Source organism: Lagenorhynchus albirostris, chromosome 20, assembly GCF_949774975.1.
Source record: "Lagenorhynchus albirostris chromosome 20, mLagAlb1.1, whole genome shotgun sequence".
In the NCBI taxonomy this organism is placed as follows: Eukaryota; Metazoa; Chordata; class Mammalia; order Artiodactyla; family Delphinidae; genus Lagenorhynchus; species Lagenorhynchus albirostris.
The window spans coordinates 5,059,666-5,085,131 of record NC_083114.1 but is presented as its reverse complement, the minus strand read 5'-3'; the positions used below and the strand labels follow the sequence as shown (position 1 = coordinate 5,085,131).

Below are 25,466 nucleotides of genomic sequence, written 5' to 3'. Positions count from 1 at the left end.
TAGCTCTTCATCTGGCAGGATTATTAAAGTGGTAATACCCCATATAGGTCAGGGTGTGGGGAAAATAGAACATTTATGCATGGTAGGTGGGCCTGCAAAATGTTTCCATTTTTTAATCTAGAAGATAATTTGGCAATACAAGAATAAACTTGAAAACATGACACACTCTGATGCAGAAATTCTCTTTTTAAATTGAACTCTAGTTGATTTGCAATGTGTTATTTTCAGGTGTACAGCAAAGTGATTCAGTTATATATATATGTATATATACACATACATACATATATACACACACAAATATATATGTATTTCAGTTTCTTTTCCATTATAGGTTATTACAAGATATTGAATATAGTTCCCTGTGCTGTATAGTAGGTCTTTGTTGTTTATCTATTTTATATACAGTGGTGTGTATTTTTTTTTTTTTTTGCGGTACGCGGGCCTCTCACTGTCGTGGCCTCTCCCGTTGCGGAGCACAGGCTCCGGACGCGCAGGCTCAGCGGCCATGGCTCGCGGGCCCAGCCGCTCTGCGGCATGTGGGATCCTCCCGGACCGGGGCACGAAGTTGTGTCCCCTGCATCGGCAGGCGGACTCTCAACCACTGCGCCACCAGGGAAGCCCCAGTGGTGTGTATCTTGATGCAGAAATTCTAATTCTTTAATTTTGATCTTAAGAAAGTATATGTGCAAAGTTTTAGTCACCATGTTAATCACAGAGATATTTAAAATAACAGAAGATGGGAATGAACATACTGACCTAACAAGTGTGATCCCTTCTTTGAAATATATTTATAAATTCATGATGATATCTTGGTTAGTAAGAGTAGGCACGGTTTTTAGTTTTTAATTTATCTGCACTATTCATTCCTCAATAAATACCATGAAAATGTACCTGCATTTATATGTAAACACATATAGTGTTAGATTTTATTCATTAACATGCTATTAGTGGATTAATTTTATTCGTAATTTTTATGTCTGTTATTAAGATACTGGTTTGTTGTTTTTGTGTTTGTTTCATGTTTGTGCTACATTCATCAGGTTTGGTTACAGGGTTAGGCCAATTTCATAAAATGAACTGAGTTGCTTTCCCTTTATTTCTGTGCTCTGGAACACTTTAAATAGCCGAAGAATGATCTGTTTCTTGAATCTCTGAAATAAATTTATAGTTTTTTAAATAAGTGAAATTATCTGAGCCTGACTACTTTGGGTAGTGTTGTTTTGTAACGACTTTTCCAATTTTTTCAGTGTTCTTGGTCTACTCATACGTGCTACCTATTTTATTTATTTTTATTTTTTAAAATTTATTTTATTGAAATATAGTTGATTTACACTGTTGTGTTAGTTTTGGGTGTACAGCAAAGTGATTTGATTTTATATATATATATATATATATATATATATATATATATACACATTCTTTTTTGTATTCTTTTCCATTATGTGTTTATCCCAGGATATTGAATACAGTTCCCTGTGCTCTACAGTAAGACCTTGTTGTTTATCCATCCTGTATATAATAGTCTGCATCTGCTGACGCCAAACTCCCAATCCATCCCTCTCCTACCCTCTCCCCCTCGGCAACCACAAGTCTGTTCTCTACGTCTGTGAGTCTGTTTCTGTTTTGTAGGTAAGTTCATTTGTGTCATATTTTAGATTCCATATGTAAGTGATATCATATGGTATTTGTCTTTGTCTGACTTACTTCACTTAGTATGATAATCTCTAGGTCCATCCATGTTGCTGCAAGTGGCATTATTTCATTCTTTTTTATGGCTGAGTAGTATTCCATTCTATATATATGTACCACATCTTCTTTATCCATTCATCTGTCGGTGGACATTTAGGTTGTTTCCATGTCTTGGCTATTGTAAATAGTGCTGCTATGAACATAGGGGTCTTGCTACCTATTTTTTTTTTTTTTTGGCTGTGCTGTGCAGCATGCCAGATGTTAGTTTCCAGACCAGTGATCGAACCTGTGCCCCCTGCATTGGGAACACAGACTCTTAACCACTGGACTGCCAGGGAAGTCCCCATTGCTACCTATTTTAAAAACATCTGTAGTAATATATATTTTCCTAGTGAAAAAAGAGCTTACTTTGAAACAAGTAGACATAAAATTGCAAAAGTATTCTCATAATTTCTTTTGGCATCTGTGATTAAATCCTTTTTCTCATTCCTAAAGTTGTACCTTTCAGTTTTTCTTCTTTTTCCCTTTCTTGAGCTCTATTCATTTTATCTATCTTTTAAAGTAGCCCACCCTAGAATGAGTTCAATTACTCCCTTAATTTCAGCTGTAGTCCGTATCAGGGCTGCCTCAACAACTGTTCGTTTTGGAGCCCAAGGTGACAGACAGATAGTCCCCTCAGGGAAGTTCATCTTATGGCACTGACAGAGGTGAAGAAAGCCTCTTAATACATTGGGTGGAGGTGGCATGTGTCCCTTCCACCCACATGCCATTGGCCAAAGCCGTCACATAGCCAAGTCCAAAGTTACTAGGTAGGGAAATACACTCTGTCCATGATAAGGTTCTGGCAAAGATACAGATCCAAGGAGAGCTGAAAAATTGGAGTTGATATGCCCCAAGATGGGAACATCTATCATCCTGTTTAAAGATACCTTGGACTGGGCTTCCCTGGTGGCGCAGTGGTTGAGAGTTTGCCTGCCGATGCAGGGGACACGGGTTCGTACCCCGGTCCGGGAAGATCCCACATGCCGCGGAGCAGCTGGGCCCGTGAGCCATGGCCGCTGAGCCTGTGCTTCCGGAGCCTGTGCTCCGCAATAGGAGAGGCCACAGCAGTGAGAGGCCCGCGTACCGCAAAAAAAAAAAAAAAAAAAAAGATACTTTGGACTAACAGGTATGTTTTAATGGTGTAAGTTTTATACTTGCTGGTATAAAGGTGATTGGAATCTGAAAAGGGTAATAATATCCTTCACTTATAGCGTAACACTGAATATAACTTTGGACTTGTTAAATCCTGGAAGGCTTAGGCATATCCAGGCCAACAGCGATTTATTGAGCAAGTAGATTGGTCAGTTGGTGGATTTCCCAAAACTTAAAGCTTAGAGATCTTGGGCTATAAACCCCCATATAATAGATGAGGAAAGAATACCCTGGATAGGTCAGATAAAATGACCGGCCGTAGGGCTTCCCTGGTGGCGCAGTTGTTGGGAGTCTGCCTGCCGATGCAGGGGACACGGGTTCGTGCCCTGGTCCGGGAAGATCCCACATGCCGCGGAGCGGCTGGGCCCATGAGCCATGGCCGCTGAGCCTGCGCGTCCGGAGCCTGTGCTCTGCAACGGGAGAGGCCCGCGTACCGCAAAAAAAAAAAAATGACCGGCCATAATTACACTGAGCTTGTCACTTCCTGTTCTGTTTTCTCTCTTCTGGTGGACCGTGTTTTGTTTTTTTTTTAAATTTTTAAATTGAACTAGAGTGGATTTACAATGTTGTGTTAGTTTCTGGTGTACAGCAAAGTGATTATATATATATATATATATACACACATACATACATACACATATATATATTCTTTTTCATATTCTTTTCCATTATGGTTTATCATAGGATATTGAATATAGTTCCCTGTGCTATACAGTAGGACCTTGTTGATTATCTATTTTATATATAATAGTGTGTATCTGCTAATCCCAAACTCCTAATTTATCCCTCCCCCACCCCCTTTACCCTTTGGTAACCATAAATTTGTTTTCTGTGTGAGTCTGTTTCGGTTTTGTTATTAAGTTCATTTGTCTCATATTTTAGATTTCACTTATAAGTGATACCGTATGGTATTTGGACCCTGTGTTTTGAATTCTGTTCTAAAGGCCAGTACTGTCCAATAGAACCTTCAGTGATGACGTTGGTGCTCTATTTTACACTATCTAATATGGCAGACACAGCTATGTGTGGTTTGGGGGTATTTGAAATGTGGCTAGTGTCATTGAGGAACTCAATTTCTAATTCTCTTGAACTTAATTTAAACTTAAATTTAAATCACCATTTTTCTTTAGTGACTCCTGAGTTGGACAGGGCAGCTCCAGCCAATGCTGGGACTGAGGATTAAGATGCTAAAACCACTCTAATTCAGGGGCTCCCAAATGGAATATCAGATTTCAAGGGAAATGGATCTCAGATAAATAGTACTACCACATTGTCGAAGCAAGTAAGAGACCCCTGTTTTGTTGGTCAAAGCAAGTCACGTGGCCACATGTAAGGTCCATAGGAGCGGGCAGTATTATCCTTCCATAGATCAAAGTCAGGTATAAAATAGAATTTTCTTTCTTCTTTCTCTTCCCCCTCCTCTCTCTTCCTCTTCCTCCTTCTCCTCCCTTTCATTGTCTTCTTCAAATGCGCTTAACTGAAACATTCAGTCCGTTCTGGTGATAGAAATTAAATGTCAGAGTACTTTGGGGCTTCTTGACTGCACACCCCAGCCATTGCTGCCTTCTCATCATCTTTGATGCCAGCAGCATCGCGTCCAGCTCTTTCTGGTACCTTTGTCAGCCCTCCTGGCACACACACGTTCATTGCGTGTGGCTTGGTGCAGGGAACCCTGGAACCACCACAGCACTGTGTTTTGGGTGCCCCAGGCCCGCACATGGAGGCTCTCTGTGACCTTTGCTCTATGACCTAAAGCTACGTGATATATCTGCGTCCAACCTGCCTGTACCCAACTTAAGTTTTGACCCTGGGAAGGGCAAGGGGAAAGTCGCTTTCTCAGAGATTCCCTCTGTAGTAGTCAGCTTAGACTCAGTGATGCTGCAGGAACAAACAGTCCCCAAACCTCTGACAACAACAAAGGTGTTGCTTTTCATTCCAGTTGGATCACCACGACTGTGATCCGTAGCAGCCCCTATCTGGCTCATTGCTGGTCTCATGGCAGAGTGAAAAAAGAAGGGGGTAGGATCTCTAAATGACTCTTAAAACTTCTGCTCTGAAGTGACAAAAATCACTTCTGTGCATATTCTCTGTCCAAGGAAAATCACATGATCGATTTTGACCTCAAAGAGAAGAGGAAGTATAATCCCTTCCTATAGGGAAGGCAGTGACATTTTTGAACAGTGATAAAATCTGCACGCTCATCGTCTACTTTTCATCTCCCTCTCTCCCCTCCCACTCCCCTATCATCTTGTTCAACACCCCACAGCTTTGGGTTCTTTATCTAGAATAGGAAGGATAGGATATTCTTCAAACCCTGCTATTAATGGCGTAGACCATTAACATTCCAAAGCCCATAGTCTTGAAACTGCAAACCCCTTTCTTTTAAAGCCCTGCTCTCTCACATGTGTTTCTGAAGCCTGCTTTGAAAGATCAAAAGAGTAGCCTTGACGCTCCTTGCTCTTTTTTTCTGCACTGTCATCCCCTCCCTGGGGTAGGAAGCAGAAAAAGCCCCGGCTGAATGGAGGAAAAGCTCATAGGAGAACAGAAATTTGTGAAGAAACCACCAGTTAATAAACTATTATTGGACCACACTCTAGCAGGGTAGGCTGTCTTTTGTGGAGAAGCAGACCTGAACTGAAATATCTCAGAATTGAAGGCAGGGTCTGGCATGATATTGGAGTGGTCTACCAGAGTTCTGTGCTGTCCAGTACAGCATCCCCTAGCCACATGGGGCTCTGAAGCCCTTAAAATGTGGCTAGGGTGATTGAGGAACTACATTTTAAATTTTATTGAATTTTAATTTCAATAGCCATGTGTAGTTGGTGGCTACTGTATTGGACAGTGAGGTTCTAGACGTTACCAGAGACAGTGCTACTAAAAGTCAGCCAGTGCCCTTAATGCCTCACTATTAGTTATACATATGAAAACGCGCTGTGCCTTGGTTTTTTAAAAAAATGTCAAAACAAAAATAACTTTAGTTTGTATAAAAATTAAGTTGATATTATAGACATAACACAGTTGGTTGAAAGCAAATAATGCTTTCACTTATTAATTGGCTAGAGCTGCTGACCTAATAAACTGAGGCTAAATTCACAACTAATTAAAGATTTCATGTTCATTCAGCCAAGACATGCCTCAAACCATCTTTTTTTTTGTTCAGCTGGCCAGCAAGATACTTGGAACCATATTTGGGACATCTTGCAACTATAATCAACGTATGCAACATATCCCGTTTCAAAAAAGTTCTTTCATTTATCACATTAGTACTTCTGTTGTAGGAATAGCATTTTTCTCTATTGCACTCACAATAATCATGTTTGTAGTAAATGAAGATGACAATGTACTACATAGAAATTTAGATGTTATTTGATTGTTGGTAATTTAGCAAATAGTTCTCTAACTTTGCTATTTCTCATGCAGTATTATTTCTCTATTAGAGATGAGAAAACTGAGGCTTAGGGAGGGTGTGCACTTTTCCCTAAGGTTATATAATTGGTATTTGGAATTCTAATATAAACTCATACCGGTTTGATCCAAAGACCCTACCACGCGACAACGCTGCTCTTACTCGGTAGATCATGATGAAACCTAACTGCAATCACCTTTGTTTTCTTAAGGATAGAGGCTGCAGAAAGTCAATGAGCCCTTTTCAAGAGCCAACTGAGGTCAATGGGCTGCCCCTGTGTAGGACGCTGTGTAGGACGCTGCAGGCGGGTCACAGCTGATGACCCAGCGGTGGAAGGGAAATGAGGCTGGAATGTAAGCCACACAAGAAAGTTGTCCTGGTCAAATTCGGCCCGTGATTACAATGCCACTATCATTATATTGGCTTCTGGTTACCTACTAGGTTTGGTGAAAAGCGAGGATCAAATTTCTGGGATGCAAACTATGCCTGGTTCAAAATCTGACCATCAACCCCTGTGCCCCAAGCTTAACCCCGCCCCTCATTGTTAATCAGGTTCAACTTTATGAGCCACGTTCCTGCTGGCAAAACTCCTCCTGTGAATTCAAAGCAGCGATGCCTCCCGTTCACTTAAAATACACACAGGTGGTTGCCAGAAGAGACGAGGGTGGAGGGGCTGCGGGCGAAAGATGTGAAGGGGATTCAGAGGTTCAAACCTCCAGTTATATAATAAGTCACGGGGATGTAATATACAGCGTAAGGGATATGGTCAGTAATATTGTAACAACTTGTGTGGGGACATATGGTTACTAGACTTATGGTGGTGATCATTTCATAATGTATGCAAATGTCACATCATTATGTAGTACACCTGAAACTAATATGATATTGTAAGTCACCTGTATTTCATTTTAAAAAAGAGACAATGGAAGACAGATGCTCTTAATGTGCCGTTGTATTCTCGGTTCCACTTTATTTCTAAAGCAGGAAAACCTTTCCCTTCCTAGAATGCTAAGGGCAAAGCCGCCGGCGACGCCGCCTCTGCCCACCTCCGCGCCCCGCCGCACGTGGAAACTTCGGGCAGAGGGAAGGTGGGCGCCGGGCGCGGAACTACAAGTCCCAGAATGCACGGCGCCCTCCGCACAGGCGCAGCGGGGACCCCCGGCCGCCGGCCAGCCAGCCTGCGGAGACCCGGGTCCCGCGCCGGAGCTGGGCTGGGGGCAAGCAGCCGGGGCGGACCCGGCGGCGCCCAGGGCGGCCCGGGCGTTGGGATGAAGGCGCCGCGGCACGCGTGAGGAGGAGGATGCGGCAGCCGGCGCCGCGGCGGCAGGGGGAGTAGGCGGTGGAGCCCCCGGGAGGGAGGTGCGCTCGGGGCCAGACGGCTCCGGAGGCTCCGCAGTGCCGCCGCCGTCGCCCGGGAGGCTCCGCGCGGGAGCCATGTAACCCTGCGGCGGGCTCCGGGCTGCTCCGTCCTCCCCAGCTCCCGGGATAGCGCGCCAGCGGGACCACGATGAAGAAGCAGTTTAACCGCATGCGCCAGCTGGCCAACCAGACGGTGGGCAGGTAGGTCACCCGCTGGCCGCCGCGGGCCGGGGTGCGCTGCGAGCCTGCATCCGCCGGGCGCGCAGGTGATGGAGCGGGCGCGCCGGCCTCCGGCCCTCCGCCCTTCGCTCCCTGCCGGCCCTCGCCCCCTCGGGGCGCCGCTCGCGGGCGCAAGCCCTCCTCCCTGAACTTCCCGGACCCCTTCTCATGCTCTGCCCGCTGTTCCGGGGCTCCGGTTGCCAAGCGCAAACTGTGACGCATCCTTTACCTGCGTCCCCAGCTGCCCCTTCACCTCGTCCTCCCTGCCTTTCCCCGGGACTCCCTTCTCCCTCTGGCCCCAGAGCTTCCTGGAAACAGGTGTTCGCTCTGATGGCGCTGGAGGCCGCCGAACCGCGGTCGCCCTGCGAAGATGCTTTCCCCTGGGCCGAGTTCGGGGCTCCTCGGGGGTCCGGGGGAGTGTTGGGCCTGGTCGTCTTGGCAGAGCTGAGCCTGCGCCTCCTGCCGTGTTTGTTTCCTGGGGCTCTGACCGTATGAGATTCTGGATCTCTCTCCTGGCCGGGTTTGTCGAGGCGTTAGGTGGTGGAGAGAGCATCTGTAGGGGTGGGGGGAGCGGGGGCAGGGCAGGTGCTGGTGGAATGGCGCTGCTGTCGGCTTGGTTCTGAGACAGGTTTCAGCGCAGGGAGGGAGGGAGGCTGCGGAAAGGGAGGCCCAGCTCCTCGGGAAGATGAGTTAAGCAGAAGATCACAGCCAGGTAGGGGAGGGGGACCGAGGCCTCACAGTCAGGAAGAGCCAGGCCCTAGGACGCTGCGAGAGCCAGCCGGCTGTGGCTGTCATCGCGGTGAAAATGGGCTACATCTGGGCTAGTGTCTTCAGAAGATGCTCCGCGGGGTGCCAGGCTCTATTGATGTTACAGAAGGGTTCTGGTGGTTCTCTTCCAAAGCTCGACAGGCTCTGCACGCAGGGTGGTTAGGTAGAGGGGATTTTTCGTGGAACTTATGTCCCTGGGGAGGGATTTCTGTTGTTGCTGTGGTCAAGGAATGCAGGTGTTCCCTACTAAGGCCGGCGGCAGAAAGCAGAGAACCCAGCCTTGGGTGCAGTTCAAGTGCGAGCTCAACACATCGAGGGCCCTCCGCTTGGTTTACCAAGAAACCCAATACCTTTCTTGGGTGGGAAATGGAGCCCGAACTGGCATTTGGTAGGGCGGGAGTGGGGACCTAACTGGGGACACTGAATGCCCATGTAAGCATACTGCCCTGATTACGGTGGGCATTTGAGGGCAGGGGATGTGGTGGCTTCGTATCCTTCCAGGGACGCCAGATGGTTTCCAAGTAACCATGTCTAAAATTGACTTGGATGCATTTTCCTTTCCCAAACACATGTGCTTTCACATGGGGGAGAATTTATGAATAGCAGAGTCAGATTAGCCCAGATTTCTGGCATGGCATTGCCACAGATATAGCTTCACACAGGCTGCCTTTGGATATGTTGGATGCGGAAGCAGTGTTTTCCTGTCTGGGTTGTTTAGCAGATGACAGTTGAGTTGACATGTCTTTGGTGACTTGATTTCTGCATCACTCTGCTGGCTGGCCTCTGTCATCAGGTGATCGCACCAGACCAACCACGTGACCAAGAGGCCCCCTGACCGTAGACTTGGATTGCCCTTCTCACTTGGTCCTGGGGTGTCTCTTTGGTGCTGGAAGCGAAATGGTAACAAGGTGTTCACGCTTCCTCCCTGGCGCCCCTGAAACACAGCTCTTTCTCTCTTCAGGACTTGTTTTTGAAGTGGTAGGATTTACGAGCCTTGGGCATAAAACCTGATTTCCACCCTCATCCATGGATGTAATGACCAAGGGAAAAGGGAAGAAGTTGGGTTTCAGAATAGGAACCAGGTGGTCTTACTAATTTGAAAGCATGTTCTTGGAAGTCCAAGCAGCTGGTCACTAAGAGGTACTTTCCACTTGTTTATGGAGTCTCTGGTGGATGCTGGCGTGTGGATGAATTTCTGGCTCTTCGTCAGATGGCATCCGTGGCGTCCTGCACCGGGTAAAGTGGGGGCCAGCCCACTCTTGAGTATCACTAGCTTGTATCCATTTTGGTGACATTCTGAGTGAACCTTTTAGAGCAAAAACCAGTTTGTGCCGCTTTGCTGCTTGAAAGCCTCCAGGGGCATCTCAGTGCACCAAGCACCCCAAGCCTTTCCAGGGGTCTACAAGACCCTGTCCGACTTGACCCCCTCCTTGTCTTTCCATACTCCTGTTCCGCCCACCCGCCTGCCCGCCCCTCCTCCACTGTGCTCCAGCCACGATAGGCTTCCTTGCCCCCAACGCGCCAAGCTCATTTCCATCCAGGGGCTTTGTTCGAGCTGTTTCCCACTTTCCCTGCCCAGCTGAGGGTCCGCTCTTCCCATATTGCCATTTCCTCATCATCCAGGTCTTTAGCTCAAAGGCCTTTGAGAGCCCCCCCCCCCCCCCCCCCGCCTCCTTCACGGCCCCGCCCATCATCCTGTTCGTTTTTGTCACAGCACTCATCACTCTTTGAAATGCTTAGTTTTCTTTTTTTTTGACTTCTTACAAATACAGTTACACAGAATGTATAGATCGCCACTAATGCTCATTGTATATAGCACAGTGCCTTGTAGGCAGTTGGTGCTCAGTTCATGTTTACTGACAAGGTTAAAAGCGTTTGCCGTAGGGTCCATGCAGGTAAATAAAAGGGGCAGCCTTTACTTTGTCTTACTGAGAATGTAGTGAGGCATGATGCTAACACTGCTTCTTAATTTCTTGAATCCGTGGAAGCAATAGGATTGGACGCTTGGAATTCAGGTGTGGGGTTGGTGGACCACCTAGTGGCGTGGCTTTAACAAGCCGCCGGATTCTTGTCCTTGCGTGTCTTTGAAATGCCGACGTTCCTGTCTTTGAGGGAAGGCTGAGAGGTGGGCTGGAGCGGTGCCCTTCCTCACGGCTCTTCACCCAGCTCGCCTTCCATAAGTTGCGGGTTTGGGAGGTCTTCTGAATATAAAACCTCCGGAGGTCAGATCCAGTCCCTTTAACAACGTAGGAATTGCCGTGCTTACACGTACTCAGTGGAGCTAACGGTATTTCCTCTTGAAGTGCTCACCTCTCCGTGGAGAGGGTACCAGCATCTGGGAAGAGTTTCAAACCCACTGCACTTAACTGGGAAAAGTTTCGTCTCCTCTTCGGTCTGCCTCTCCCGTCTTTGCACACAGTCCTTCTGCTTTGGACTCTCTCTGTCCTTTCACTTTGGCTCATCCTCTGGGAAGCATCCCTGGCCCTTCAAGACTGGACCACCATGTGCCTAATGGTTCCAGCTAGCACCGGCTTTCGGGTGCGATGGATCTGGTTGGTTGGTTACTGACTACGGGATCTTGAGCTGAAATCTGCACCTTAGTCTCCTCATCTGCAAAATGGGCATAACAAGAGTTGCACTGTGGTAATGTAATAGGGAAGACCCTTTGTGTTCTATTACAAGTCAATCACTAAAGGGATGTTGCCTATAAGCTTAAATTACACATAATGGCCCATCTCTGGGAACCCTGCCTCCCAGGTCCTGATCATTAAGCTAAAATACCTTTGTTTAGCTCACAGGAAACATCCTGACCGTGCCCACCTGTGAATGCAGGGAGGAAGAAATTAACACCTCCCTTCTGGAGACTGACAGGAACCAGGAAGTGTTTGGCTTTACCCCCTCCCCTTTTCGTGTAAAAGAAGCCTGAATTCTAACTCGGGCAAGACAGTTCTTTGGGGCACGAGTCCACCGTCTTCTGGGTCTGCTGGCTTTCGGAATAAAGTCATTATTCCCTGCCCCATCAACTCGTCTCTCGATTTATGGGCCTGTCATGCGGCGAGTAGCACGGGCTTGGACTCGGTAACAGTAATGTGGTAATTGTGGCAATGAGGACCTGAGATTACCCCTGAAAAGCACCCAACACTGTGCTCAGCACTAGGGCATGCTCCATAAATAGTAGCTCAAAGTATCTTTGGGCATATGCTATAACTGTTACTGGGTTGTATGCACGTGGCATTCGTTCATTCTTTCCTTTATTCAGTAAATGCTTATTGGACGCCTGCTGTGTGCTAGGCTCTGCGCTGGTTCAGGGGCTCTTGCAGTGCAGGGTAAACAAAATCCCTGTTTTTCTCTTGGAATCTGTGTCCGCAAGGCATGCATTGTTTTTGTCTCGTCTTGTTTACCTTTTCCACTAGACTTCAAGTTCCTCGAAGGCAGGGACAACTGTCCTAATGCCTGGTGTATAGTCTGTTCTCTGAAATTCTTTGGCAGCCGAAGGCGTGAGTGAGCAAGGGATCCCTGCATCGTAGACAGAGATGCAAGAGGCTCCTGACACCGGGCCTCTTTCATTCTGTGGTGGGCAGGGGCGTATAGAGGCATGAACACAGCTGCACCGCTGGGCTTTGGAAGGACAGAGCAAGATTTAAGGGAGGAACTAGTTCATGCCTGACTTACGTTGCTTTTTTTTTTTTTTTTTTTTGCCGTCAGGAGAGTCTATCGGCTGCTGGGGTGAGAGGCATCCTGCAAGGCATAGAGTATTTTTCTTGCAAGTGGTGTTTGGTTTGTGTTGGGTGGAATTGGTGGGTTGGTCTCCCTGAACTGAGATTTAGAGACCTGCTAAGTGACCGAGAAAATGGAAGTAAAACTGACACTTTGACCTGGGGAGGAGGAGGGTTTTTTTTTTCAGTCTGCACGGTGGGGGTCACAGTAGCCCTTGCCTCAGAAGACTGTCAAGAGTTAAAGGGAGCCTGGCTTACACCAGGTGCCCAAGAAATGGTCGGTGAGGTTCCTTGTCATTTTCTGCTTCTTGCCCATTCAGCTCTCCAAAAACGCTGGCCTCCCAAGTGTAAGGGGCTTCTTAGATTCCCAGGGCCGCTGCCCAACGGTGGCCGTCAGTGGACTCTGTGCTCTCGTGCAAAACGGGGGACATTCAAGAAGCCCAGGAGTAGGCAGGGAGCTCTGGAAGTGTGAGAGAGAGAGGCGTGGGAGGGTGGGAGCGGGGCCGGTGGGGTTGGATTCTTTGGTTTTCAAGTCTGTGAGTTGGTGAGTGGAAGGCCAAGTTTGGTCTGCACAGCCCCCGTCTTCCATTCCTAGACCTCTCAGCCTGCCACCGTGATTGGGCTCGGTTTCTGGTGCAGAGCCGGGCTGAGCCTCACTGCTGCTGTGCAGCTCTCAGGATGTCACTGCAGTCGCCAGTGGTACCCAGATAGATGCCGAGGATGCAGCAGCCTCTAGGAGCACTGGTGCTGCAGGCATTTTTTGCTTGGGCCGAAGCAGCCGAAGCCAGCGAGGATCTTTTCCTTGAAGGTGTCTCTGAGACACTGCCTTGCCCATCAGCAGGCTTCCTGAGAGCCATGATCCAATCCATAGGGCATCATGGAAAGGTCATTGCAAATTAGTCATTGGACTGCTTGGCTCCCACCTCTGATTCCCTGTGAGTGGGACCACGTCCTGTTAGGCCAGCAGGGCTGGGCAGACTCAATCCTGTCCCCCAAGGTGCACGTTTATGAGGTCTCAAAGCGAAGTTTTTCATCAGTTTTACGGAAGCCCATGTCTGGCCACCTGCTGTGGTGTGTCTGTGTGACAGAGAACAGAATGTACTCACAAACTGATGAACGGGCTAGCGAATCTGGAGGGAATATTCTCTGCTCCTGTCTCCTAAGCTCCCTGCTGTACAGCCCTCAGTCGTCAGGATTTCCTGCAGAATTCTGTTCTCCCAGACCTGCAAGTCATTGCGAGGGAGCCATTCCTTTCAACAGCAATTAATGACTTCCCCTCCCAGTGGCCATCCAGCAAAGAAATGTATCAGTAGTCATTAGCGTTTTTTCATGATGGGTGACAAGGAGCAATTTTTTTTCTCTAGAAAGAGTGAATCCGTAGCCATGTGAGCAAAACAGTCATTTAATTTATGGTTGTTCCTTTTAGAGGGGATAAGTAAGGAGCTCTTTTATTGATCATCAAGAGATTCAAATGCTATGACAACATATATTTCAAATGCTATTTTGATAACGACAGCAGATAATACCCTGAGGCTTCAGCTCCCAGTGAAGTCAGTTGTGGGTTGGAGAGAAGCTGGGGGGCGGGTTGGGGGGAGCCAGGGAGAGTTAGGGCTCTCCTATTCGGTGCAGGGCTTCCCAGCAAGCTGGCACCTGGCACCCCACTGCCTGTGGGAAGTGTGTGGCTGTCGAGCAATTTTAAACTATCCTTTCTGTCCAGGAAGCAGATGTGTTTGCTTTCATTTTCCAACTTCAGGGTTTATTTTTAGGATAAATGTTTATTTTCCCACAGAATTCAATCTACTTTTTTTAAACTTTCTTTTTGGTTGCATAAGTGATACTTTATCGTAGAAAAGTTTTAAACTCATGGGTGGGCAAAAAGGCAAAAAAAAAAAAAATCACCAGTAATCTCACTACCTGGAGACCACAGTGAATATTTTGGATATGGTCTTCCAAGTTTTTTCATGGGTGTATATCTGTTCTTAAAGAGCTAGAGATGGTTTGGTGTGTACTGTTTTGCAACCAGATTTTTCCTCCTTTGTTTTTTTTTTTAAATTCATTTATTTATTTTTAGCTGTGTTGGGTCTTCATTGCTGCGCGTGGGCTTTCTCTAGTTGCAGCTAGCGGGGGCTGCTCTTCGTTGGGGTGCGCGGGCTTCTCATGGCGGTGGCTTCTCTTGTTGCGGAGCATGGGCTCTAGGCGTGCGGACTTCAGTAGTTGTGGCACATGCGCTCAGTAGTTGTGGCTCGTGGGCTCTAGAGCGCAGGTTCAGCAGTTGCGGCGCACGGGCTAAGTTGCTCCGCGGCATGTGGGATCTTCCCGGACCAGGGCTCGAGCCTGTGTCCCCTGCATCGGCAGGCAGATTCTTAACCACTGTGCCACCAGGGAAGTCCCTCCCCCTTCATCTTGAATATCATCCCATGTCAATAATAGTGTGTGTCCAGCATAATTTTTCAACGATGTAATATTCCGTTAGAGTCCACTGGTTTCCTTTGGTAATCATGTAGCAAATATATCCTATGGGTTTACTTTCCTAGGATGAAGTCTTAGAAATAGAATTGCTGGGCCAAAGAATATGTAAGTTTTTAAGACTGTGAATGTACGTTTTATATATATGAACACACACACATATTCTATTTTCATCCTCAGAAGAATTGCTAATTTCTTCTCCCCAACTCTATCAGCAGCTAATATTATAACTTTGTTAATTACCTGAATAAAACCAAAACCTCTTTTCTCCTCTCAAATTTCTAGTGAGGTTGAGCATTTGTTATGTCTGCTGGACATTCATGGCCTTTCCTGAGGTGCTGCCTAGTCCTTTGCCCCACTTGTTTAAAGTCATGTTCATAACTGTTTTCTTACTGACTTTTAGGTAATTGTTAATAAGCATATACAAGCTTTGTCTTATGCCATGCACATCTCCCTGTAGCTTTTTCTGCCTTTTATATTTTGTTTTATGTCATTTATAATATTTCGTGATCTCAAGTCTATCAATTTATGGTTTGTGCTTTAAATGTTATGCTTTGGAACACTTTTCTCAGCCTAAGATGACATAAATATTTATACATTTTCATTACCATTTATATAATTTTATTTTGCCATCAAATCTTCAATTCATCAAATTCTTTAATTTTGGTGTGGGACATCACGTAGGTGTCACATTTAGTTTTTTTTTTTTTAAACAGTTACCGTGATATGAAATTGAATGATGTAACTCATACCCACTGTATTGAAACGTCATCATTATTATGTACTAAAAGATTTCATCTACTTGTGTCTGTTTGTAGGATTCTAGTTTGTTCTCTTGACCTGCCAGTTGGCAGGGATTTAAGGTGGGCTCTACTGCCCAGGTGAGCGGGGATGGGTTGGTGCATCCCAGGCTTTGGTTGGGGGGTGCAGTGGAGTCGGTCTGGGCCCCTCATCTCAGCTTCATCTGGGGAAGCTCCTTGGCTTGGCAGTTAGGACTCAACAGCTTTGCCTAAAAATCTTGTTGTGGCTTCATCACAGCTAATTTACAAATTGCTTTTTTATTTAAAAAAAAAGTTGATTATATTCTTTTGGCTTCGCTCATTGGTTTATTCTTCCTTAGTATCTTTTAAAACGTGTGCATTAAGTTGGGGAAAACTGACAATTTTGCAGTATTTAGTATGATAATTCTTCCCATCTGGGAATAGGGTATGTTGATTCAAGTCTGTTTATGATCCTATAAACTAGTTTTTGTCTACTTGCGTCCTGCATAATTTTGCTTCTGTGCTTTAGGTAATTTGTCATTACTGTAGACTTAATGTTTGGAATCTTTTGTTATGTTTTCCTTACTCTTTATTGCTGGAATGTAGGAAAGTTATTGATTTTTGTATATCTTAAACAATCACCTTCATAAACTTTCTCATTATTTTTAAGTACTTTAAAAAAATGGAGTCTATTGAATTTTCCAGGTAGCAATCATAAATATTTTCTACAAATAGTAATTTTGCTTCTTCCTCTTCAGTATTATATTTATTTTATTTTCTTGTCTAATTGCATTGTCTAGGACTTGTAGAACAGTGTTAAAATATTGGTGAATAAATGGCAAAATGTGGACTTCCCTGTCTTCTTCTTATCCTCTGTGGAAATGCGTGATAATTGGTTTGAGAGATTTTATTTTTTAATCATGTTACATGCTGCATAAATGTATTTTACTTTGAGTTTTTCTTTGGCATTAAAGTTAAATTTGATTAACTATATTATCATGGTCTTTAGAGATAATCATATGTTTTTCTCCCTTAAGTTATTAATATATTCACTCAATAATCTATGCCACAGATATTTATTCAGCACTTACTACGTTCCAGGCATTGTTTTCTGTGCTGGGGATACACCAATGATTGTTCCTACAGTTCCTGCACATGAGGACCTTGTGTTTTACATTCTTGAACCTCAGTAGATTTTCTAATATTGAGCTCTCCTTGCCTTCCTGCAGTTGATCTTATTTGACTATGGTTTGCTAATTATTCTTATACGATGCTAGATTTAGTTGTTTTATTTAGGATTTTGGCATTCAGTATTCATATACGAGAGCATGTGAATTCTTTTCTTATGCTAAACTTGTCACATTTTGATAACACTGTAAAATGAACTGTCAGTTTTCTTCTTTTTCTGTGCAATGGTGAGGTAAGGAATTACTTGTTCTTTGAAGGTTCGAAACGACTTTTCCAGGACATTTTTTGGAGGTAGTTCTTTGACACCTTTCCCAATTTCTTCAGTGATCATTGGACTATTTATGTTTTCTATCTTTTCCTGAGTCATTTTTAGTAACCTGTTTTATAGAAAAGCATTAATTTTGTGATGATTTTAAAATTTAATAGAATCTTTTTTGAGTATATACGTGTATCTCCTTTGTCAGCCTAATTTGCATTTCTCTCTTTTCTCACCTGGACTAGCTTTGCTAGAGGGTTTCCTGCCCCCTACACCTAATCAGCTTTTAGGTTTAATCTAGTTTTATAAAAATTTCTTTCTTTTTAGCTCTTGATTGGTGCATTTTTTTCCCTATTTGTAGTAAATTCTGCTTCTTTAATTTTTAAATTCCTTCCTCCTGATTTCCTTGGGTTTATTTGTTCTTTTCCCAGCCTCGAGTCTTCCATGTTGTCTCAATATTAGGATGTTAGGTTCTGCCATGGTAATACCTGCGCTTTGGAACCTCGGTGGCTTAACATAGCAATAGTTTGTTTTAAGCTCATGTGATATGTCATGGGAGTCAGGGGGCTTTCCAGGACAGTTCTCCATGCATGATTCAGTGATCCACCCCCAATCTCAATACGTGGCTTTCAGTCTCTAGTAAAGGTGAAGAGAGGATGTAGAGATGGCATCCTGGCTCTTACATACCTTGACCAGGAATTGACAGATGTCACCTTTGTTTACATCTCATTGGCTTGAAGTAGTCACAAAGCTCCCCTAGATAAGACTGGAGGAAGGGAGCCTCTGCCACAGGTGAATAACCAGGAGTATATCTCTCTCCTGTCCCACTGCCTGTCTTTGAAATCCTCCTTGTACCCCTGCTCACTCCAGTCCCCTCTGGCTGCTCTCTCCTTCCGTGTGCAGCTATGAGAAAGGTCATTCTTTGTCTCCATCATAGGAGGGTGGCTGTAGATTCTCACGGTGTCCAGGAATCTGTCAGGTCCTTCAGAGAGGAGCGTCTTTAGGATAACAAAGTATCCTCTTGCTGATACCTACCATCTCTCATGTCAGAATTTGTGTTTGTGTGTGTGTGTATATATATATATATATATATATATATAAATTTTAAAACCTTTTTACAGTGGGGAGAGGAACCATGAGAACAGAATTTCTCATCCTGTCACACTGGAATGACACCTAATGTATGGGCTGATTGCCAGGATTAAATAAGATAATAAATAGGATATCCTCAGCCTGTAAGCACTCAATACATTATAGTTATGACCACGATCCCCTGCTGTGCTGAAAGCCTCTTTGACATGAGACACTTGTTCAGGCCTTATTTATATTCTTAAGTACCTGAAAATTACAAGTTGCAATTGATACCCATTTGTCTTGTTTTCCCAGATCAAACCCAGTTTTTCTATGTTTAGTGGCAAACATGAAACATCTTGAGATATTAATAATACTGGTGGCCTCAGTCATTTAAAACTCACTGTGACTACTAGTTATTGCATTCCTCACGATGGTCCATGTTAAAACCCTCAGGATCTTGGTAGCTTAGGCTCTGGCCAGGTGGGGCTGGGGGTGGCCCCTCAAGGACCCAGGCTTTGCTCCACGTGCACCTCTGGGATGGTAGTGGGTGAGTGAATGAAGATGTGGTGAATCATACATTGGCTCCTAAGGTTCCTCCTGGAAGTGACCCAGGTCACTTCTCACATTCATTGGCCAGAGAAGATCACACACCCCGTGCCACTTGAGCTGGGGCAGGGAAATCCAGTCCCTCATGGATTCAGAAGAGCAGAACCACAGAAGCCACAGCTCTGTCCCCTGTCGCCAAGGACTGGGCCGTGTTCTTTATAGGCATTATTTTTATTGGCTCATGGCAGCGTGGATAGGCATGGGGTGCTCTTTGTAGCTCCATTTTGCAGAAGTAGACTAAGAAAGGGGCAGACCATATCTGGGCTGCGTCCTAAGTAGGTCAAGTACAGGCAAATGCTCCCCCTGGTCCGCTGTCTCCTGAGGGTGGATCTTAGCAGCCTCAGGGTCCTTCCAGTTACTTCAGTTTAGGTGGTTCTGGAAATGCTAATGGACCGCTCTTGACATGAATAAAAATAAAACTGTCACATTCATTTAAGGTAATGGAGTGTCTTGTAGGTAGCCAACCACAAAGAACATACAATGAAAATCTGCCGATAGAAAATTCTTCACTTTGTTTCCTCACTGCAGTTTCACCAGAAGGGGTAAGAAGAGGACCCTTTGAAAGTACTTTTTTTTTTTTAAGCTCTATGTTGAAAGAGGAGCAGTTTCTGTATCTGCAAAAGCCCCTACAGACTCCTACATAACGAATAAACCAAACAGGGACCTTTACAAAATAAGGAATATGAAAAGCGGACAGAGCTTTTAGCTGTTTGCTTATGGGCACTGTTGCTGCTCTTGGTTGAGTTTTCATAGCTGCTCTTGGTTGCGTGTGTCCTCCAACAGACACTTTCATGTACTTTACAGATATTCCTGTTTCATCCTCACAGCGCCACTTCAGAGTAGGTTCTGATCTGTCCTCAGTTGTCTGCACAAATCTCTGAGCAGGTGAGTATGTGTTGCTGCTGGGTGCATAGTTGGTAAGAGGAGGACAGTTCTTAAGATTTGCTCCCAGATCTGCTGGCTCTGACACCAGTGTTCTTTATCGTTGTACTTTAATGATTCTGCAGGAAGGGAACAAGTGGAAAACTTTCAGTGTCTAACGTTAGTGGGATGATTAAGTAAATTCTGACACATCTCTGCAGTTGTAACAATCTTAGTGTTTTCCTAACATTCAAAAAAATTTAAGGGCTTTTGAGAAATGTTTAAGGAAACGGTACAGAAGTACATACATAGTTGAGACTGTACACTATTTTTTTTAAAAAAAAGTACATAGAACACACTGGAAGGAAATCTGGAAGGACTGGACAGTTCAGCATGTAGTGTTTACCTTTGGGTAGGATTAGGAGTGATTTCGTTTCTTGCTGCTGGTACTTTCTAAAAATTTCCAAATTCTTTAAAATGAACGTTAAAAACAAAACAAAACCAAACTCTTGCAGGACTCAAAACAAAGAGGGAAAATGTAAAATGTAGCTGGAAATTCTCATACTGATGTTTTAAGTTTGGGGCCCTGAAAGGTCTGATTAGAAATATGTTTGATGTTCTCCTGAACCTTAGTTTCGAACATGGGGAACTTCTTATGGTCATGATCTGGAAAGGTCATGATGTCAGATCTCATTTTACAGAATAAAATAGTCTGCTCTTAGGAAGTGATGGGCTAGTAGCCTTTGAGGGTGGCTAATTTCCAAGACACATCACATTTTGAAATTGTCTGCGTGACTTGGAGAGGAGGACCAGTGGTTCCCCGTGACCTATTAGGGTTCTCTGGCTGCAGCAGTAGAAGGAGCTAATTTAAGCCAAAATGGAGATTTGGGAAGGATGGGGGTGGCTCAGAAAATCAAAGGAGTGACCAGGTGCAGGGCGACAGGACAGCTCTTCAGAGGCTACCTTCGAAAGGGTTACTTCCCTGCAAATGAACTTATTTATCAAACAGAAACAGACTCACAGACATAGAAAACAAACTTATGTTTACCAAAGGGAAGTGGCGGGGAGGGATATATTAGGAATTTGGGCGTAACATATACACATTACTATATATAAAGTAGATAACCAACAAGGACCTACTGTATAGCACAGGGAACTATACTCTCTCTCTCTCTCTCTCTCTCTCTCTCTCTCTATATATATATATATATATATATTTTTTTTTTTTTTTTTTTTTTGCGGTACGCGGGCCTCTCACTGTTGTGGCCTCTCCCATTGTGGAGCACAGGCTCCGGGCGCGCAGGCCCAGCGGCCATGGCTCACGGGCCCAGCTGCTCCGCGGCATGTGGGATCTTCCCGTACTGGGGCACGAACCCATGTCCCCTGCATCGGCAGGCGGACTCTCAACCACTGCACCACCAGGGAAGCCCTATACTCAATATTTTATAATAATGTATATGGGAAAAGAATCTGAAAAAGAATATATATATATATGTATATATACACGCATACACATATATATAAAATTATATATACGTGTATAACTGAATCACTTTGCTGTACACCAGAAACTAACGCAACATTGTAAATCAACTATATTTCAATAAAAAAATAAATTTAAAAAGTTAAAAAAAAAGGGTTACTTCCCAGTTGTTTTCTGTCATTGGGCCACTCAGGATTCCATTGCAAAAGAGAGTCTCATTGGCTTGGTTTGGGTCATGTGACCTGGCCAACCCTTGGGGACAGTGGGAGGGTAGAGTTGACTAGATTGCATGTCCACACAGACTGCAAGTGGGGAGAAGCAGTTCCCAAAAAGAAAATTAGAGGCTTCTGCCCAAAGGACCAAGAAGGGATGGTGGCCGTTCAGTCCACCCGGATGGTTGACCAGACCCTAATCAATGACATCAAAGACTCTACCTTGGTCACTTTGCCAGGGATCTGTGACCTTAGCAGTGACATAGAGGACGTGTTTCTTGGTATTCCGAGGTCATTCCTCACCCCTCCATATCCAGTCAGTTCCTACAAATCTCTCTCTGAATTATAATTTATCTATCAATATATCTGCTGTTTCATCTCTGATTCTTCAATTGTCATCTGTGTCCCTACCCTTGACTATTGCGGTGTCCTCCTTATTTGTATTCTTGCCTGGAATCTCTTCTCTCTGGCTGCCTGCAACACAGGGCATATGATGTTTTTGAATACATGGACAGAAGCATGTCCTTTTCCTTCTTTATCAAGTTTTGTTCTGTGGGAAAAAAATCCTTGGACTGTGAAGAATGTGGCACAGTGTAGATTCTTCTTAGGAACTTACAGTCTATATTTCTATTTAAGGCTCTCAAGTTCTGTAGGAAAGAAAACTGTTCATCATTTGTATCACCTAGAATGCTTTTAATTATAGTAACAGATGTCAATCCAGAGAGACTTAAACAATAAGGAGACTGTTTCAGGTGACAGGGCGTCCAAAGGTAGGGATAGTCCAGGGCCCTGTGATCTGGGCCCCTGCTGTCCTTCTCCCCATTTCTCTTTGCTTTGCCTTCACCTGTGTCTTGGCCTTTTCCTCAGACTGGCTTTTTTCATGGTCACAATATAGCTGCTAGCAGCAACTGAGGTACTTTGTTTTCATGCCTATAAACCCACAAAGGACAAGGGAGAGAGATGCTTTGCGAAAACTGCTGCATACGCTTTAGAATAAAATAGAAGGAAGCTTTAAATCTGAGTAGAATGTTAGAGATTATATTATTAGATTAGATTATATATTAGAGCAGCAACGGCACATGCCCATCCCTGCCATTCTAAGGAGAATAAGTCATAAAAAGTTCTTGAGTGTGATAGAAAGGTATGAAAAATGGAAAGAAACTCTAAACTGTCATTACTTTCAGATATGATTGTTTATGTAAGAAATCCCAAAACCCTGCAAAGAAATAATTAGAATTAAGAGTTTGTCAAGTTTGCTCCATTCAAAAGAAAAGGGTGAACATATTCATATCAAATACAGTAAACTTAAGATCCAGGAAAATTACAGCAATGAGGAAAGATATCAATATTACATGACAGTAAGAGGTTCAACTAATCAAAAAGACATAATAATCCTAAATGAGAACAGAAGTTCAAAATACATGCAGCAAGAAGTGATAGATTGAAAAGAGAAGTAGTCAAATCCACAGTTACAGGTGGGGACTCAAAAGCTCTTCTCTGATATTGATAGAATTAGTAGACGGAAAATCAACAAGGATATAGAAGAATTAATAACAGTAGAAACTAACTGAAATCTATTTGGCATTTATAGAACACTTTTCCGAATAGCAAGATGATGCATATTCTTTTCAAGTGCCCCTGAAACATTTACCAAGGTTGACCATATCGTGGGTCATAAAATAAATCTTAAATTTAAAAATTTGAAATCATGCAAAGTATGTTTTCTGGCCATAATGGAATTCAACTAGAAATCAATGACAGAAAGGTAACTAGAAGATCCCAGTGTTACACAATATGCTTATAAGTTATCCATGTGCCAAAGAGGATAGTTCATGGGAAATTAAAAAATATTTTGAATGAAACTGAAACTAGAACATCAAAATTTGTAAGATACAGCTAAAGCTTAGAGGGACATTAATAGCATTAAATGCTTACATTAGAAAAGAAAAACAGTCTCAAATCAGTAATCTAAGCTCTCACCTTAAGAAAATAGAAAAATAAAAAATAAACCCAAACCAAACAGAAGTGATAAAGAGGTGAATGAGAATCAATGAAATAGAAAACAGCGAAACAGTAGAGAGGATACATGAAACCAAAAGCTGATGTTCTGAAAAGATTAATAAAGTTGATCTCGCGAAACTAAGGAAAAAGATGAGAAGACACGGATGACTAATATCAGGAATAAAAGAGAAGATATCACTGCAGCTCTGACAAGTTATTAAAAGGATTAAAAAAATACTACAAATAACTCTGCACCTAAATTGGACAACGTAGATAAAATGTACCAATTCCTTGAAAACCACAAATTACCAAAACTCACCAAAGAAGAGTCAATATAACTGGAATTGTCTTATATCTATAAAGAAATTGCATTCTTTCCAAAAACAGAATGCCAGGTCCAGATGGTTTCATTGGTGGTTTCTACAAAACACTGAAAGAAATAACATCCATTCTACACAATTTCTTTCAGAAGAGGAAAGAGAGGAGAACGCTTCCCACCTAGTTTGTGAGGCCAGCCTTACCCTGATAACAAAGCCAGACATACACATTACAAGCAAAAGAAACTGTAGACCAACAGCAGATCAAATATAGCAATAAATAAAAAGAATCATGCACTGTGACCAAGTGGGGTTTATCCCAGGAATGTATGATTGGTCTAACATTCACAAATCAATCAATGTAACCTCCTATATTAAATGAAGAAGAAAAACCAAATGCTCATATTAACTGGTATAGCAAAAGCACATGACAAAATTTAAAATCCACTCATGATAAAATATCTAACTAGAAATAATAGGAACTTGAGTCTGATAAAGGGTATCTAAGAAAACTCTGAAGCTAACATCATATTTAATGGTGAAAGACTGAATGCTTTTCCCTTAACCCTGGAACCAAGGCAAGGATGTTCTGTTACTTCTATTCATCCTTGTACTGGAGAGCCACACCAGTGCAAACAGGCAAGAAAAATAAAAGATATACAGATTGGAAAGGAATAAATAAAACTGCCCCATTTATAGATGACCTGATTACATATGGATAAAATACTAAAGAATCTATGAAAACACTCTTAGAACTAATACGTGAACTTATCAAAGGCTCAGGATGCAAAATGAACATACAAAAATCAATTGTAGGGGCTTCCCTGGTGGCATGGTGGTTAAGAATCCACCTGCCAATGCATGGGACAGGTTTGAGCCCTGGTCCGGGAAGATCCCACATGCTGCGGAGCAACTAAGACTGTGTGCCACAACTACTGAGCCTGCGCTCTAGAGCCCATGAGCCACAACTACTGAGCCCTCGCGCCTAGAGCCCATGCTCCGCAACAAGAGAAGCCACCGCAGTGAGCCACTGCGCACCTCAATGAAGAGTAGCCCCCGCTCACCACAACTAGAGAAAGCCCGCGCACAGCAACAAAGACCCAACACAGCCAAAAAGAAATAATAAAATAAATTTAAAAATATATATGTGTTTAATTTAAAAAAGTCAATTGTATTTTTAATAACTTGCGGTGAACATTTGGAAATAAAATTTAGAAAACAGGAATAAATCTAAGAAAATATGTGCAGGGTCAGTATGCTGAAAACTTGAAAACAATGATGAAATAAAGAAGACCTAAATGGGGAGACAGATCATGTTCAAGATTGCAAGAATCAACCTAGTTATGATGTCAATTCTCCTTATATTAATCTATAGGTTTAATGCAATTCCAATCAAAATTTCAGCAAGATATTTTTGTAGATACAGAGAAGCTGACACTAAAATTTGCAGGGAAAGGCAAAGGAACTAGAGTATCAAACACTTTTGAAAAAGAGGAATATTGTTGGAGGGATCATACTACCCAATTTTAATAATTACTGTAAAGCTACTGTGATCAACACAGAGTGGTAATGACAGAGACATCACTTAGATCAGCTGAACAGAATAGAGAGTTCAGAAAAGGACTCACAAATATGGTCAATTGATTTTGGACAAAGATGCAGAGACAATTCAATGAAGAAAGGACTGACTTTTCAACAAATGGCGTTGGAACGATCGGATGTGTTCTTTTGGGTCTGGCCGCTTCTCTCAACACATCATTTGTGAGATTCATTCACGTTGTAATAAGTATCAGTAGCTTATTCATTTTTCCTCCTCTTTAGTATTTAGTATATTCAGATATACCCGCAATTTGTTTATCCATTCACCTACTAGTGGACATTTGGGCTTTT

At 43.6% G+C, this 25,466-nt stretch overlaps 1 protein-coding gene across 1 annotated transcript in view; it reads left to right on the top strand.

Moving 5' to 3' along the window:
• Positions 1–7,597: 7,597 nt before the first annotated feature.
• ARHGAP44 (Rho GTPase activating protein 44) overlaps positions 7,598–25,466 on the top strand; it is a 142,386-nt gene continuing 124,517 nt past the window's right edge. Inside the window, exon 1 of the mRNA XM_060135668.1 lies at positions 7,598–7,849. Coding sequence (XP_059991651.1) covers positions 7,797–7,849 — 53 coding nt within the window. The 5' untranslated portion in view covers positions 7,598–7,796. The remainder of the gene's footprint in view (positions 7,850–25,466) is intronic.